Source organism: Pelodiscus sinensis, chromosome 29 (assembly GCF_052426305.1).
Source record: "Pelodiscus sinensis isolate ZL-2025 chromosome 29, ASM5242630v1, whole genome shotgun sequence".
Classification (NCBI taxonomy): domain Eukaryota; kingdom Metazoa; phylum Chordata; order Testudines; family Trionychidae; genus Pelodiscus; species Pelodiscus sinensis.
Window position 1 is genome coordinate 1744485 of NC_143080.1, and position 13289 is coordinate 1757773.

At 48.0% G+C, this 13289-nt stretch overlaps 1 protein-coding gene across 1 annotated transcript; it reads left to right on the top strand.

Moving 5' to 3' along the window:
- Window positions 1–10142: 10142 nt before the first annotated feature.
- On the top strand, window positions 10143–12936 carry HOXB13 (homeobox B13). The gene is made up of 2 exons (XM_075911484.2): window positions 10143–10834; window positions 12281–12936. Exons 1-2 carry the CDS (start codon window positions 10291–10293, stop codon window positions 12529–12531), a joined length of 795 nt encoding a protein of 264 aa, XP_075767599.1. The 5' UTR covers window positions 10143–10290; the 3' UTR covers window positions 12532–12936.
- Window positions 12937–13289: the final 353 nt, after the last annotated feature.

Below are 13289 nucleotides of genomic sequence, written 5' to 3' on the forward strand. Positions count from 1 at the left end.
CAAGAGCTGTGACTGGTAGAATGGACCTGATACACCCTTTTTATACTAGTTACAGATTCACATTTAGGGTACATATACACTGCACAGCTATTTCGGTATCTTGAAATAGCTACCCCATGTCTTAACAGTGCCTGTTATTTTGAAATATTTTTTAAAATAGTGGGTGTGCTGTTTTGGCATCCTGGTAACTCTCATTCCATGAAGGTTAAGGGATGTCTCAAAATAGTGTGTTGTTATCAAATTTGGCACTGTGGAGACACGTCAAATTTTGAAATGGCCTATTTCGAAATTCAATCAAAATAAGATAGGCAATTTGTGCTATGGAAATTGCGTATCTTATTTCAAATTTAGGGTGCTGTGTAGCTGCACTCTTGGAGTAGCTTTTTATGCACTGTTTCTGCAGCCCAAAGGGATCAAAGTGTGGTATGAGATCTGCTTCTGTCTATTGTACTACAAGATTCATGGGTCCTTAACTCAATTAATTTTTGTTTTTTGAAAAATAAAAGGAAAATGTCCAGGCTTTGTTTGAATCATTGCTCTGGGGCAGAGAGGTTCAGTGTGCAGGCTGCCCCAGGGGCAGGACTGGGTGCTACCAGCCCTTTTCTGTGTCTTTAAGCTCTCTCTCATCTCAGCAGCTTGGGGCCAGGTGAGAAGCATCTCTCTATGGCCGCTGCAGCTCCAGCAGGCACCACTGTTGGAGAGGCACATGTTCCCCAGCTGGGGCAGGTCCAGGTTTGTCTGCCCCCCCTGCGCTCCCCAGCCAGAGTGAGGATGCAGTAAACTGCATGACAGTTTGCATGGACCCTCGCTCCATGACAAAGAACAGCCAGCAATGTTCCTATATTAATGGGGGAAGGGGGGCTTCAGCCTTCCCATCCTCCCTAAAGGGTGTCTGGAGGCGGGAAGCTCAGGGCTGGGGCAGTTCTGGGTGGAGGAGGCACCTCCAGCCAGCCCCTTGCACCTGCCTGGTGAGTCTCTTTTCTGTATGGTTTTCTGAGACACAATCCCATTCCGGGCACGTCCCATTGTCCTGGCACAACCTAAGGCACCTTTCCAGCCTGCGGTGCCCCTTTCGGGAGTCTGCTGGGTCGTGCACACCCACCTATTGGTGTTACAACGACCATTCAGAATTCTGCTTCCTTGATACACGATATTCCCCCAGAGGCCGTTCCCCTTTTTCCTTATTTTCTGTGGAATCAGTCACCGTTACGGGATCTACTTCCCCAGAGGACTAGGCATCCGCTGAAAAATGCCCATGGCCAGGCCTTTAGGTGGCTTCTAACGGGTGTGACCCTGGTTTTGGTTTTTTGTCTGAATTTAAGGCACCGCACACCTCTAAAGAAATGTGAAAAACAGGAAGGTTGTGTTGTTTTGCCTTCTCTCGCTAATCTCCATCGCATTATTGGATTTTAAAGATCATTGCTTCACCCATGGGAGGGGGTGGGGTTTGCCCCAAAGTATGTACAAAGGGGGCCATGGGAGGGGTCAAATGAAAGCTTATGTTCTGCTGATTCTATATATTCTACTTGTGTATTTGTGTGATAGCTACATATGGAGTTATAAATATGGACTTTGTGTTAATGCTGGAAAATTCTGTGTCTGAGACAGAACAATGGGCCACGAATGTTCCTTTAGTGTCTATGCTAATTAGTAAGGCTCCAGGGACAATGGCTCTCCAGGTGCCAAATACACACCTGAGGAATATGTCTGGGACATGCAAACCAGCCAGTAGCTGATGACCGCTGACATGGGATGCAGGGATAGGTCACTGGGCCATGTGACCTGCTCTGGCCAGGAAGATGCCAGGAGAGGTATATAAATGCCACATGGCAATCTCCATCTTGTCTTAAATTGTGTTCCTGATTCCAGATGCAGCCTTATGAGGGACAGAGATCCGGGAAGAATCGTGGACCCATCCTGACGTAGGATATACACCAGAGACTTTTAAGATAGCAGTTTATAACATCTCTGCTAAGAGCCTGCATCGAGAACTGGGTGATTCGATGCATGTAATGTATTCTCCTTGACAACCTTACTCTGATGCTTTTCTTTCTTTTATTAATAAACCTTTCGATTTTAGATTCTAAAGGACTGGCTCAGTGTGATCTTGTGGGTAAGATACAGAGTGTAAATTGATTGGGAACTGTGGCTGGATCTTTGGGACCAGAAAGACCTGTTCGGAGTAGGTGAGATTGGGTTCTATAACCCCTCACCTGTGTGTTAGGCCTGGGGCTGATTGGGGCACAGGGAGAGCTGGAGTGTCTGAGGGGTTTTGCTTGGTGTGACTGGTGTGTGACCTGTTTAGGAAGGTCTCCAGTCAGGGGCTGTAAGAGCCCTGAGTTTGAACAATTTGCCCTGAGCGGATGCCCTCAGTGGTGCCCAGACCCGGCGGCCCGGTCCATCACAGTGTTCATCAACTTTTCTTTGTGCCTTAGCCCTTCTCTGCTCAGCTAGCAGACAAAATTCCTCCAGTTCTCGTTTATATATAAGTTGCAATCTCCTCACTGGAGCCTGCAATCTCATTTCTTCTGCAGCCTCTCTGGCCAGCAGTCACCCATGCTATAAGGTTCTATTCATTTGGCCTTGTGATGAGGCGTCTGCCCTGCGCTGGCCCTTTAAGGGCAAAACCCAACCCTGGGAGAGGGCGGAGAGCAAAGCCCCACAGCTGAGGCACAGACAGCCAATGAGGGCCCAGCTGGGGCTGTATAAATAAGGGCTCCTGAAGGGCATGAAGGACACTCACTCTTGCTCCAGCTGCAGAGCAGGGGGGACCTGGATGCCAGGGAAGCTGGAGGTTTTCTGAGACAGCAGGGCTGGGGAAAGGCCAGGCAGAGCTGGGGGGCTCCCAGGCTGTGGGGCCTGAGACAAGGCCTCAGCGTGTTAAGGCTGCAGGCAAGCAGCCAGGCTAGAAAGAGAAACTCCATCTCTGGAGACCATCTTGGTTAGGACAGTCTGGTGGCCACTCATGGTAGCCTAGGTTGCCCATCACTGCCCTAGAGCCAGCGCATTGTCCAAGGCACTGGCCTCTCAAGGCAGTGAAACCCCATGGCAGGGCCAATGGAAGTTTACTGCTGACTTCAAGAGGGACAGTTTTTGAAGCTACCCCTGCAGTTAATAGCACCCCAACCACACAGCTCTTGCATCAATTCCTTGCTCTCTTGAACATGCAAATCTCTCATCCACTTCAGATGGGTTTTCGCCCCCCAATCCCATGACTGGTTTCCTGAGTGTGATATATATGCACATGTCAGGCCCAGGAGTGGAGAGAGTAGATGTGTCCCATGCATGTTCTTAGAGAATCAAAGAATATTAGAACTGGAACCGGCCTCTGGAGGTCATCAAGTCCAGGCCCCTGCCCTCACGGCAGGACCAAGCACTGTCCAGGTCATCCCTGATAGATGTCTATCCAACCTGCTCTTGCATATCTCCAGTGACAGAGATTCCACAACCTCCCTAGGCAATTTATTTCCAGTGCTTAACCACCCTGACAGTTGGACATTAGGAAAAATGTCCTAACGCCTAACCTAAACCTTTCTTGCTGCAATTTAAGTCCATTGCTTCTTGTCCTATCATCAGAGGTCAAGGAGAACAATTTTCCTCCCTCGTCCTTGTAACACCCTTTTAGGTGCTTGAAAACTGCTGTCATGTCACCTCTTAGTTTTCTCTTTCCCAGACTAAACAAATCCAGTTCTTTCAGTCTTCCCTCATAGCTCATGTTTTCTAGACCTTTGATCATTTTTGTTGCTCTTCTCTGGACCTTCTCCAATTTCTCCACATCTTTCTTGAAATGTGGTGCCCAGAACTGGACACAATACTCCAGTTGAGGCCTAATCAGCGCAGAGCAGAGTGGAAGAATGACTTCTTGTGTCTTGCTCACAACACTGCTGGTCATGCCTCCCAGAATCAGGTTTGCTTTTTTTGCAACAAGGTCACACTGTTGACTCCTATTTAGCTTGTGGTCCACTCTGATCCCTAAATCCTTTTCAGCAGGGCTCCTTAGACAGTCGCTTCCCATTCTGTATGTGTGACACGGATTGTTCCTTCCTAAATGGAGCACTTTGCATTTGTCCTTATTCATCCTGTTTACCTCGGACCATTTCTCCAGTTTGTCCAGATCATTTTGAATTATGACCCTGTCCTCCAAAGCACTTGCTTGGTATCCTCTGCAGACTTAATAAACGTCCTCTCTATGCCAATATCTAAATCACTGATGAAGATATTGAACAGAACCGGTCCCAAAGCAGGCCCCTGTGGAACACCACTGGTTATACCCTGCCAGCACGGCTGTGAACCATTAATAACTACTCCTGTTTCTTAACAGCAAACATGAAAATGTCCAATGGGGCCAAGCACGTGCCATTTTGCATTAAGGTTCCAGTAGCTGAAACAAAGCCCCCACATCAATGCACGACTAGAGCACGACTACCTTGAACTCATCCCTTTCCCACTCCCACTTCTGATAGCTGGGGAAAAAATCCTCTAGGAATCCCTAGTGTGAATCTCTGTCCCCTCTTGAAGGCGATATGGTAGAAACACTGTGTCCAGGGCTTTATTCAGACCACTGAAGTAAGTCATCAGAAGTGTAAAACCTTTCCATTACTTTTGCTCGGCTCCTCCCGCAACGATCATGCCTGAACAGGAGTTTAAATCTGACCAGAGAAGGGGAGAAAAATCGAACGCCCTTTGCTGTCGTTTGTAGGGAGTTTTTCCCTCTCTTTTATACACGGAATATTCCTTCGCCCCTCCCGCTGCTCCCCGGTTTTCTCTGGCGGCTCCACGCCGATTAATACAGTTTGCCGTGTGACTCTCAAAAAGAAGGGAAAACACGTTTGGAAGGGACAAGGGAATCCTCACATAAACAGCCTGTGTCCCTCGCTTCCTTGAAAGCCAAATGGTTCGCAGGAGCAGCGATTAAGGACAATGAAATAAACATTCCTGCTAGAAGAAAACCTCCGCTGGGGTCTCAGACCGATGGCTGAAGTCTCTTCCCCTCCGCCCCATAGCTCCCTTGCTTCTGAGATCAGTGAACGGTGAGGCTGAATGGAGAAAGTGCTGTCCTAGGGGCAGGCGGTTATTTTCTATGGTCCCTGAGGCGGAGCAAGGAAAGACGGGCCATACAGAAAGCCTGTTGTTTCATAGAGGGTACAAAGTTGACTTTAAGTTGGAATATTTCTTTCAAAAAATCAGTAATAAGAAGGCGGCGCGAAGTTGGAGATTTACAGAGTTTAGAACGTGGCCTGTTCTTGAACCAGGGTTAGAAATGAGCTCCTCTATGAAGTGGGGCGAGAGGTCTCAAAATGAAACTCAACTGAATGGCCGACGGGCGAGATGGGAAGCGGTTCTAAGTTCTACCCAGGTTAGGGGAACCCCGCTCCAGGGCTGGAAACTTGTGATTCATGGCGGAAGTGCTTTAAGCAAAACGGAATCGAGTTAGCGTTTGCAAAGTCGGGTGCACTGCAAATTAGTTTGTTTCCTGTAAGATCGGGAAGATTCCGAGTTCCCGAGAGGCAGGCAGGACTTCTGACCCTGAAGAATATTTCTAAAAGAAAAAGAAAGAAAAAAAATCAGTGCGAATCATTTATTTTGTGTCGAAAAAGAATTGTTATGCAGTTTACAGCTCTACACAGCAAAGGCTGCGAGAGATGACTATTCTCCACGAAGAAAACAACTCTAACTTGTATTTCATCTTCGTCAATGTATAAGGTGGTAAAAAAACTATTTTTCGCTTTGACCTTATTTCCCAGAAATAATGTCAAAATCAGAAGCCCCGAAAAATTGGTCTCCTGCCCAAGAGCGAGACAAATACCCCATCTTCCAACAATAATTATTTCCAAACGTATAACTCATAAACTGCTTCAATAGTTCCCACTTACACAGCCCTGAGAAATTTTTCTCTCTCTCGCTAACCTACTTTTCAATTGCTTGGAAAAATTAGAGACAGTTAAAAATTAGTGCACAGCTTTTCAGATTCCAGATGGAGTATATATCAGCCTCATGGTTCCTATCATCAATGCCATAAAAAGAAGATTTTCTTTCTTTTATTTTAAAATAAAAGAAACGGTCTCGTTAGTGTTCCAACTAAATTCCACCACCAGGGACAAGAATATTGCGCTGTTGAAAGTGCAAAAAGTGATTTGTTAGAGAGAAAACTCCTTGTAAAAAGCTCCCAAAATGTTCTGTTGGAGCTTCACTTCCAATGGCCTTTCCATTTGACTTCTAATTTTACTTTTTACAACGATTTCTGCCATCGGATTTGGGGGGAAACACTTCTACATTTCAGCGCCTTGTCGAAAGGAAATACAAAGTTCTGGAGTGTATGGCAGTTTTAGAAAACTTTAATCCATTTGGCTGTATTCACCCAAACCGAGAATTGTCATAAATCGGGTAACAGAGCCTCGTCTGCATCGGCAGTTTTTCCTCCGGTAACAAACCCCATTGTTTTTGAAGAAGGAAGGACAGAAGCATATGGTCTTTGATAGATATTGGACTGAGTTCTCTCTCTGGATGGCCTGGGCATATAATATTATATAATCAAAGAGATGCTTTTGCACTCTATTTTGGTTTGCTTTAATCTTGACTACCAAGCAAAGCAAAACAACTACAAAAATCCCAGAAAGACCTTTTTTGGGGGGGGAGAACTCTGATATAGCAGCAAACCATAATGCCTCTTGCGCTCAGTAGCTTCTTATTACTGCTCGCGTTTTATTCTGGCATCGATGGACTTGCTCGGGTTATCTTTCGAAAATCAATCTCTGTCCTTTTTCTTTTGTAGCCCGGTTTACAACGGCCGGCTTGACGAAACCGTAAAAAGCTGCCTCGCTTGGAGGTGGGCAGCTAACACGGAGCTGTGAATTCTTCACTCAGACGTTGCTGGTAATGGGCTTTGGGGTGTCTGCCCCATTAAAAGGACGGTGGACTTGACTTGCAAAGGTCAAGTCAGTAGATTTGAGCTCTGCTGAATAGAAACACGCCCGAGGTAAACAGACTCTTTACTTTCAACTTGGCCTTGACCTTTAGATTACGTCTGACCTTTATGCAAAAGAGCGTCTTGAGACTTTAGTGCGTTTCGCCCATGTCTGCAAACATTTGCCTCTGGTTAAATGGGACCACCGCCCTCTTACCAACTCGGAGGATGGATTTGGAAACAAGAAGGGAAGTGGGGGAGGGGAGGGGAAGAAAACACGGCAGCTTTTAAAAAATAGTCTTGACATGAGCCTAGCCTCGTCTTAAAAGAGAGAGGTAAAAAGCAGGAACATTGGCTAGCAAAAAAGAAACTCAACTCAACTTTGGCTAAACTTCCTGGTGAGCTCTTCAGAGAGTCTGACCCAAAGTGCCAGGCCATGGTTTGATCTCCAGCCTTTGTGTTTGCGCGTGGTGTGAACCCACTCCTGGTGCCACGGGCCCAGTTGCAAAAGTCCTCCTGGGTTCTGATGGGAGCAGGGACGCCTCCCTTGGAGGGGGCGAATTGACAGGTGGTTTACATTGCTCAAGAAATAAAATGTCTTTCCACTGTGAATTCTGCCTGATCGTTTCAAGGCAGGGTTCTATTCTCCTGAGCCATTTATTTAAAAGGGGCTACTCGTGTGAGTACAGTGGGAAAGAACTTGCTTGTGAGGATGATTAATGGTAAAAAAAAGTGTCCCATTCAACCGCTTACCTAAAATATCTAATCGCTGGAATGCACCGACACAGAGCAATGGATCTAGATAGAGGAGAGAGTGTTATAAACAATCTTTTTCAATGATTCCTTCGCTAAACTCTTTAAGGGTGTCATGTTTTTGGCTGACACTTAACGATTATTTAAAGCTTTTGTCAGCGACCAGTGCTTTTGTAAATGCCCCCAAATATGGTTGCAATAAATTACACAACGCAAAACTTTGTATGAAAAGAGCAAGTCTCCAAAGAGAGCTAAGAACAAAGTCATGATTTAAAGCCCTTGGAACAAAGTTTTAAAGGTCTAAGTGGCTAGGCATTTGAAAACTTAAGCCGGACTGATGCGCCGAAGAAAGACCTCACTAAAAAACGTCCCCTCATTAAAAGCTTGGCTTTGCTTCCGCTGCGTCCATCTCCGTGTTTAAAACACTCAATTTGTAAAACTCTGGGACATGGTTAAAGAGTGTGTTGGTGTTTCATGGTTGGCGCGTGGGAACAGGATAGTCTAAACATGAGGATCTTCAGAAAGCAAAAGTCTATCTGTAGGGCGGCTCGACTATCCAAAACTTGCTCTTTGCATTTTAAAAACAAACATGGCAAAAAAAAAAAAAAAAAAAAAACCTAAAAGAACAAAATCCACCCAGACTAACCTCAAATAGTTATGTGAGGCAAGCCTGTCTGGAAATGCGAGTGGCTGCATGAATATTATCCTCTGGGCAAAACAAAGAAGTGAAATAAGAATCAACCAAAAGCTTTTTACAAAAGGAAAACAAATACATCTCTCTGTGTGCGTTATAATATACCCACGTATTGGCATCGTGCGTACATGAATAGACAAGATTTATTATACTAAAAGACAATTATTTATTCACATTTGTAAAAAAAAGACAAAGATTTGGAACGTTTTTAATTAATTAATTCAGACTTGTATATGTATGAGCGGGAGCGTATATATTATGCATTCATTCAAAACCTTTCAATCTTTGCTCTTTTTCTCTCATACACACATGCACGTCTAAATTATGTATCCCTTCAAAACCTTGTCCAAGCCCCCTCTCTTCGTGCATGACTGAATTATCTACCCACCGATGCGTCTACACTGCACTGTTATTTCAAAATAACAATGCCAGCGCGTTTACACTGCAATTCTGTTATTTCAAAACAATGGATGGCTTATTCCGAAAGCTCTAAACCTCATTCTATGAGTAATAACACCTATTCTGAAAAAGCTATTTGAAAATAAGGTGTGTGTAAACACTCCGCCGCTGCTATTTCGAAATAGCCCCTCACCAGAGCCATTCTAATTACGTTATTCCTCCCCAGTGCCTCTTGGGGCTCTAAATGGAGATAGCAAATCTACACTGCAGGGAATCCTCAAAAGTAGAAGCCTGATGTAATGTGCTATTTCGAAATAACCTGTTTCAGAATAGTGATCTTCCTTCGAAATAGCCATGCTGTGTAGAGGTGCCTAGAGATACAAGCGGCAGCCCATCCCGGAGCATCCCTTTGAAAGCCCTCGATTCCTTTAAAAGTGCAGTTGTGTTGGCTGACACCGAGTTCAGCTGTGCAATGCCATGCCACCACCCAGTGAAAATCAGAAAAAGCTGTGTCTGGTCTGGATTAATGCAGCTTAAAAAAATCCCCCCAGACTTTCCTTCTGCACATAGTTAATGCAAGAGGGTTTTTCGGCTCTTGCAATTATATGTCAGACCCAGGGTTTTGGAGCAGCGGTGATTGCTCCCACCCTTCCCCAGCATTTTATCCTTTCCTTCATGGCTTTCCCCTCCCTGCCTTCATTCTTTCTCTCCCAAGAGACTATTGTCTTTTGCATTTGTTATGTAAACCCTCTTCGCTCGCTCGCTGCTTTAAATAAAAACATATTTAAAAAAAACAAAAATAATTGAATGAACATTTTTTTCAGGCGCAGAGAGGGGAAAGAGACACATGCACTGAAACAGTCAGAAACCAGCGCGTCTGGCGAGGGCCTTTCTGAAAGGCACCAACGTGCAAAGGCTTAAATCAACCCGTTCGGGTTCGACTGGTGTGGAAACAAGGCTATGCTGAATTCTGAGCATGTTCACACGATTGTTCTGTCTCCCGGGAAAAACCTTCCCGCATAGATGGAGGTTTTTTTCCCTTGGCGTTTTAAGTGTATTTTCTAAAGCAAAAGTAGATCTGTCTGAAAGAAAGCGGACAATGAATTACAGCCCTTCCAACTGTCTCTCCTCTTCTCGCCGGGAATCTTCCCCCACCTCGCTCCTTCTGGGCCAGATGCACTTTGAAAAGGAAAAACTCCCTCCCCCCTCAGTTCCCCCCCCCCCCACCCGATTTTGCTTTAGCCTGCGCGGAGGTTTATTTTTTACACACACCCCCTTGCAAGAAAAGCACCCCCCCCCCGTCTCCCTCACCCCTCGGCAGCCAATGAGCACCCCGCCTGGGACAGCCACGCGGCTTGCGTCAGAGCAGCTTGGCTGGAGGGAAATGCAGCCGCCTCGGCCGTCCCCAGCCTTTAAAAAAGACTAGGAGCCCTCCCCGCGCACAGCCCAGCGCCGGCGGAGCGGGGCCAATGCGCCGGCCTGCGGACCCCGCCGCACCGAGCCCGGGACAGGCGCACGCGCCGGGGTGCGGCGGGCCAGCATGGACGGGCTGCTGGGGCCGGGGAGTTTCGCTGCAGCGAGCCAGGGCAGGAACCCGGGCTTAGACGGGCCCGCGCCCGCTGCCTTGATGCAGGGCTGTAGCTACCCCAGCGCGGGACGCGGCGAGCCCTCCAAACAGTGCGCCTCGGGGCCTGCTGCTTCCTCCGCGCCTTTGCCCTGTGGATACTTCGGCAGCGGCTATTACTCCTGTCGGGTGGCCCGCGCCCCCCTCAAGCCTGGCCCCGCGGCCAGCTACTCTGCGGAGAAATACGCGGAGCCCCCAGCGGCCGCGGAGGACTACCAGCCCCGACCGGCCGAGTTCGCTTTCTACCCAGGCTACGCAGCCCCGTACCAGCCTATGGCTGGCTACCTGGACGTGTCTGTGGTCCCCAGCCTAGGGGGGCCGGGAGAACCCCGACACGAGACCCTTTTACCCGTGGACAGTTACCCCCAGCCGTGGGCTTTGACCAGCGGTTGGAACAGCCAGATGTGTTGCCCCAAAGATCAAAGCCAGGTCGAGCACTTCTGGAAATCGGCCTTTGCAGGTAAACGCCCCTCCCCTCCCCCAACCCCCGGGCTCTCGGAGGCCGCGCCAGGCAGGTGCCTTAGCTGACACGGTTGCCCCAGGCTAGGACCAGGAAGGGAGCTTAGACAAGCGGTCAGAGGGGGCTGGGCCGCTCCGGGGATGGACGGGTTTTCGCAACACAGCACATCCCGGGTCAGTAAAAGGCTGCCCGGTGAAATTCTGACCGAGTGTGCCAGGCGCGGTTTAAGCAAACACATGGAAACCCGCCCTGATTCGGATCTAATCCGTCTCAGGGGGTGGCGGTGCTGGTCCGTATCGTCCTGTCGGACCTCCGAGACTAACACGATATGGATAGAATCGTGCGCTTTCTTGGGCACCACCCTCCACTCATCTGAGGAAGTGGGGGTTGACCACGGCAGCTCATGGCTCTTTCTCTCTTTCTTTTTCTAATGAGGTGCTCCGCAACATGGCGCCGTGTGAGCCAGCAAACGCCTCAGGGGTAGACAGTAATGGACTCTGCACCATGCCAAAATCTAAGTGTGTGTGTGTGTGTGTGTGTGTGTGTGTGTGATTCCTAGTCAGACCTATATCTAGCAATAAGACTCATTCTAAGAGTATGTGGGAGATGAAGATCTATCTATCTATCTATCTATCTATCTATCTATCTATCTATCTATCTATCTATCTATCTATCTATCTATCTATCTATCCGCATATACCCCTTCTGTCTGTCTGTCTAGACATAGATATCTATGGCTGTAGATATATTTTCCGTCAAGCACGTGCTTTGGAATATGCCACAATCCAAGGGAGAACAGGGGTATTAATGAAATTCTGATTCAGCAGGGAGCCTCGCAACTTATTTAATGTATTGATTCAGACGGAAGGGAAGAATCGATTGTGTTGAAATAATTCTAGAAACATAAAAGGGGCGCCTCCTTTTCCCTATGGAGAAGAGGCAGCCCATTGACGGCACCGAGTCATAGTATAGAACTGGAAGGGACCTTGAGAGGTCATTAGGTCCAGTCCCCTGCCCTCACCCCAGGGCCAAGCACCGGCTAAACCATCCCTGACAGGTGTCTGTCCGACCTGCTCTCCAATATCTCCAGTGATGGAGATTCCACAATCCCTCTAGGCAATTTTCCCAATGTCCAACCTAAACCTCCCTGGCTGCAGTTTAAGCCTGTTGCTTAAATGGGGTGGCAGAGAGAACGAGCCTTACTTGAAGGTAAAAGCAGAGAGCACAGCGCCTGGCGAGAGAGATTTCTCTGCGCACCTGGCCTCAGTGGGCTCACACAGGCTGACATTTTACCCCGGAGAAAGTCAGGGATAAGGGGTGGGGGTGTTTAGTGTTTGGTGTCAGTTTCACGCCCTGGCTTGCGGCGTTCTTGTCCATTTCCCGAGTATCCAGCTAGTCTCTCTCCCGGAGCTAAGCGCTGTTCTTTCTCCGTCTGTCCGTGCGCAGATGTGGCCCAGCACCCGCCGGACTCGTGCGCCTTCCGCCGGGGACGCAAGAAAAGGATTCCCTACAGCAAGGGCCAGCTGAAGGAGCTGGAAAAGGAATACGCCAGCAGCCAATTCATCACCAAGGACAAGCGGAGGAAACTGGCCGCCGCCACCAGCCTCACGGAGCGACAGATCACCATCTGGTTTCAGAACCGGCGGGTGAAAGAGAAGAAAGTGGTCGCCAAACTCAAAACCGGCAGCAGCCCGTGAGGCAGCAATGACCCAGCTCCCCTTGTTGGATCTGTGGGGGCCTGGCACCTAAAAGGGGGGGAGAAGGGAATGAGGGCGAAGAAAAAAGTTCCGCTGGAAATGGGACTGAACTGCGCACCCAAATTCGTGGCCCTACCCTGTCCAGCTCCTTGTCAGGCGCAATACGCGCGTCTCGGGGCTGCCTCCGTGGCCTTGCTGCTGTTTCCTTTACCCGACTATAAATGCAGCTGGTTTGGGAAGATGCGGCACGATTTGGGCTGTCAAAGGAACGCGCGCGGTTTGCGCGTTTACCTTCGGGTGCGGCGTTTGCCCGCAGCTCTTCTCTTCCCTCGCTGTGTGCGCGCCGGCCCGGGCGCGCTTCAGAAAACTGTCGAAACGAGCCGAATAAAAAAATAATCACAAATGCCCAAATGCGTCAGACCGCTCTGGTGGCTTGTCCGTCGGCGTGTTGCCCGCGCTCGCCCGGCAGCTGGCAAACTAGCGGCGGGGTGAAGGCATTTTAACGTGGAATAGTTGTGACAATGTCTGAAACTTCTCTGAGTTAGGAGAAAGGAAACCTTATAAACTACAGCTTGATAGTGTTATATATATATGCAACGAGAGAGTTTTAGATATAATTATAGAGAGAGTTTTATATAGAACTATAGAGAGAATTATATTGACAGCTAGTTTATAGTTTAGTTATTTATATATACATCCATATGACTGAATATATGTACATACATTTATGCAGCTGCATGCATTCAAATATATGCTTA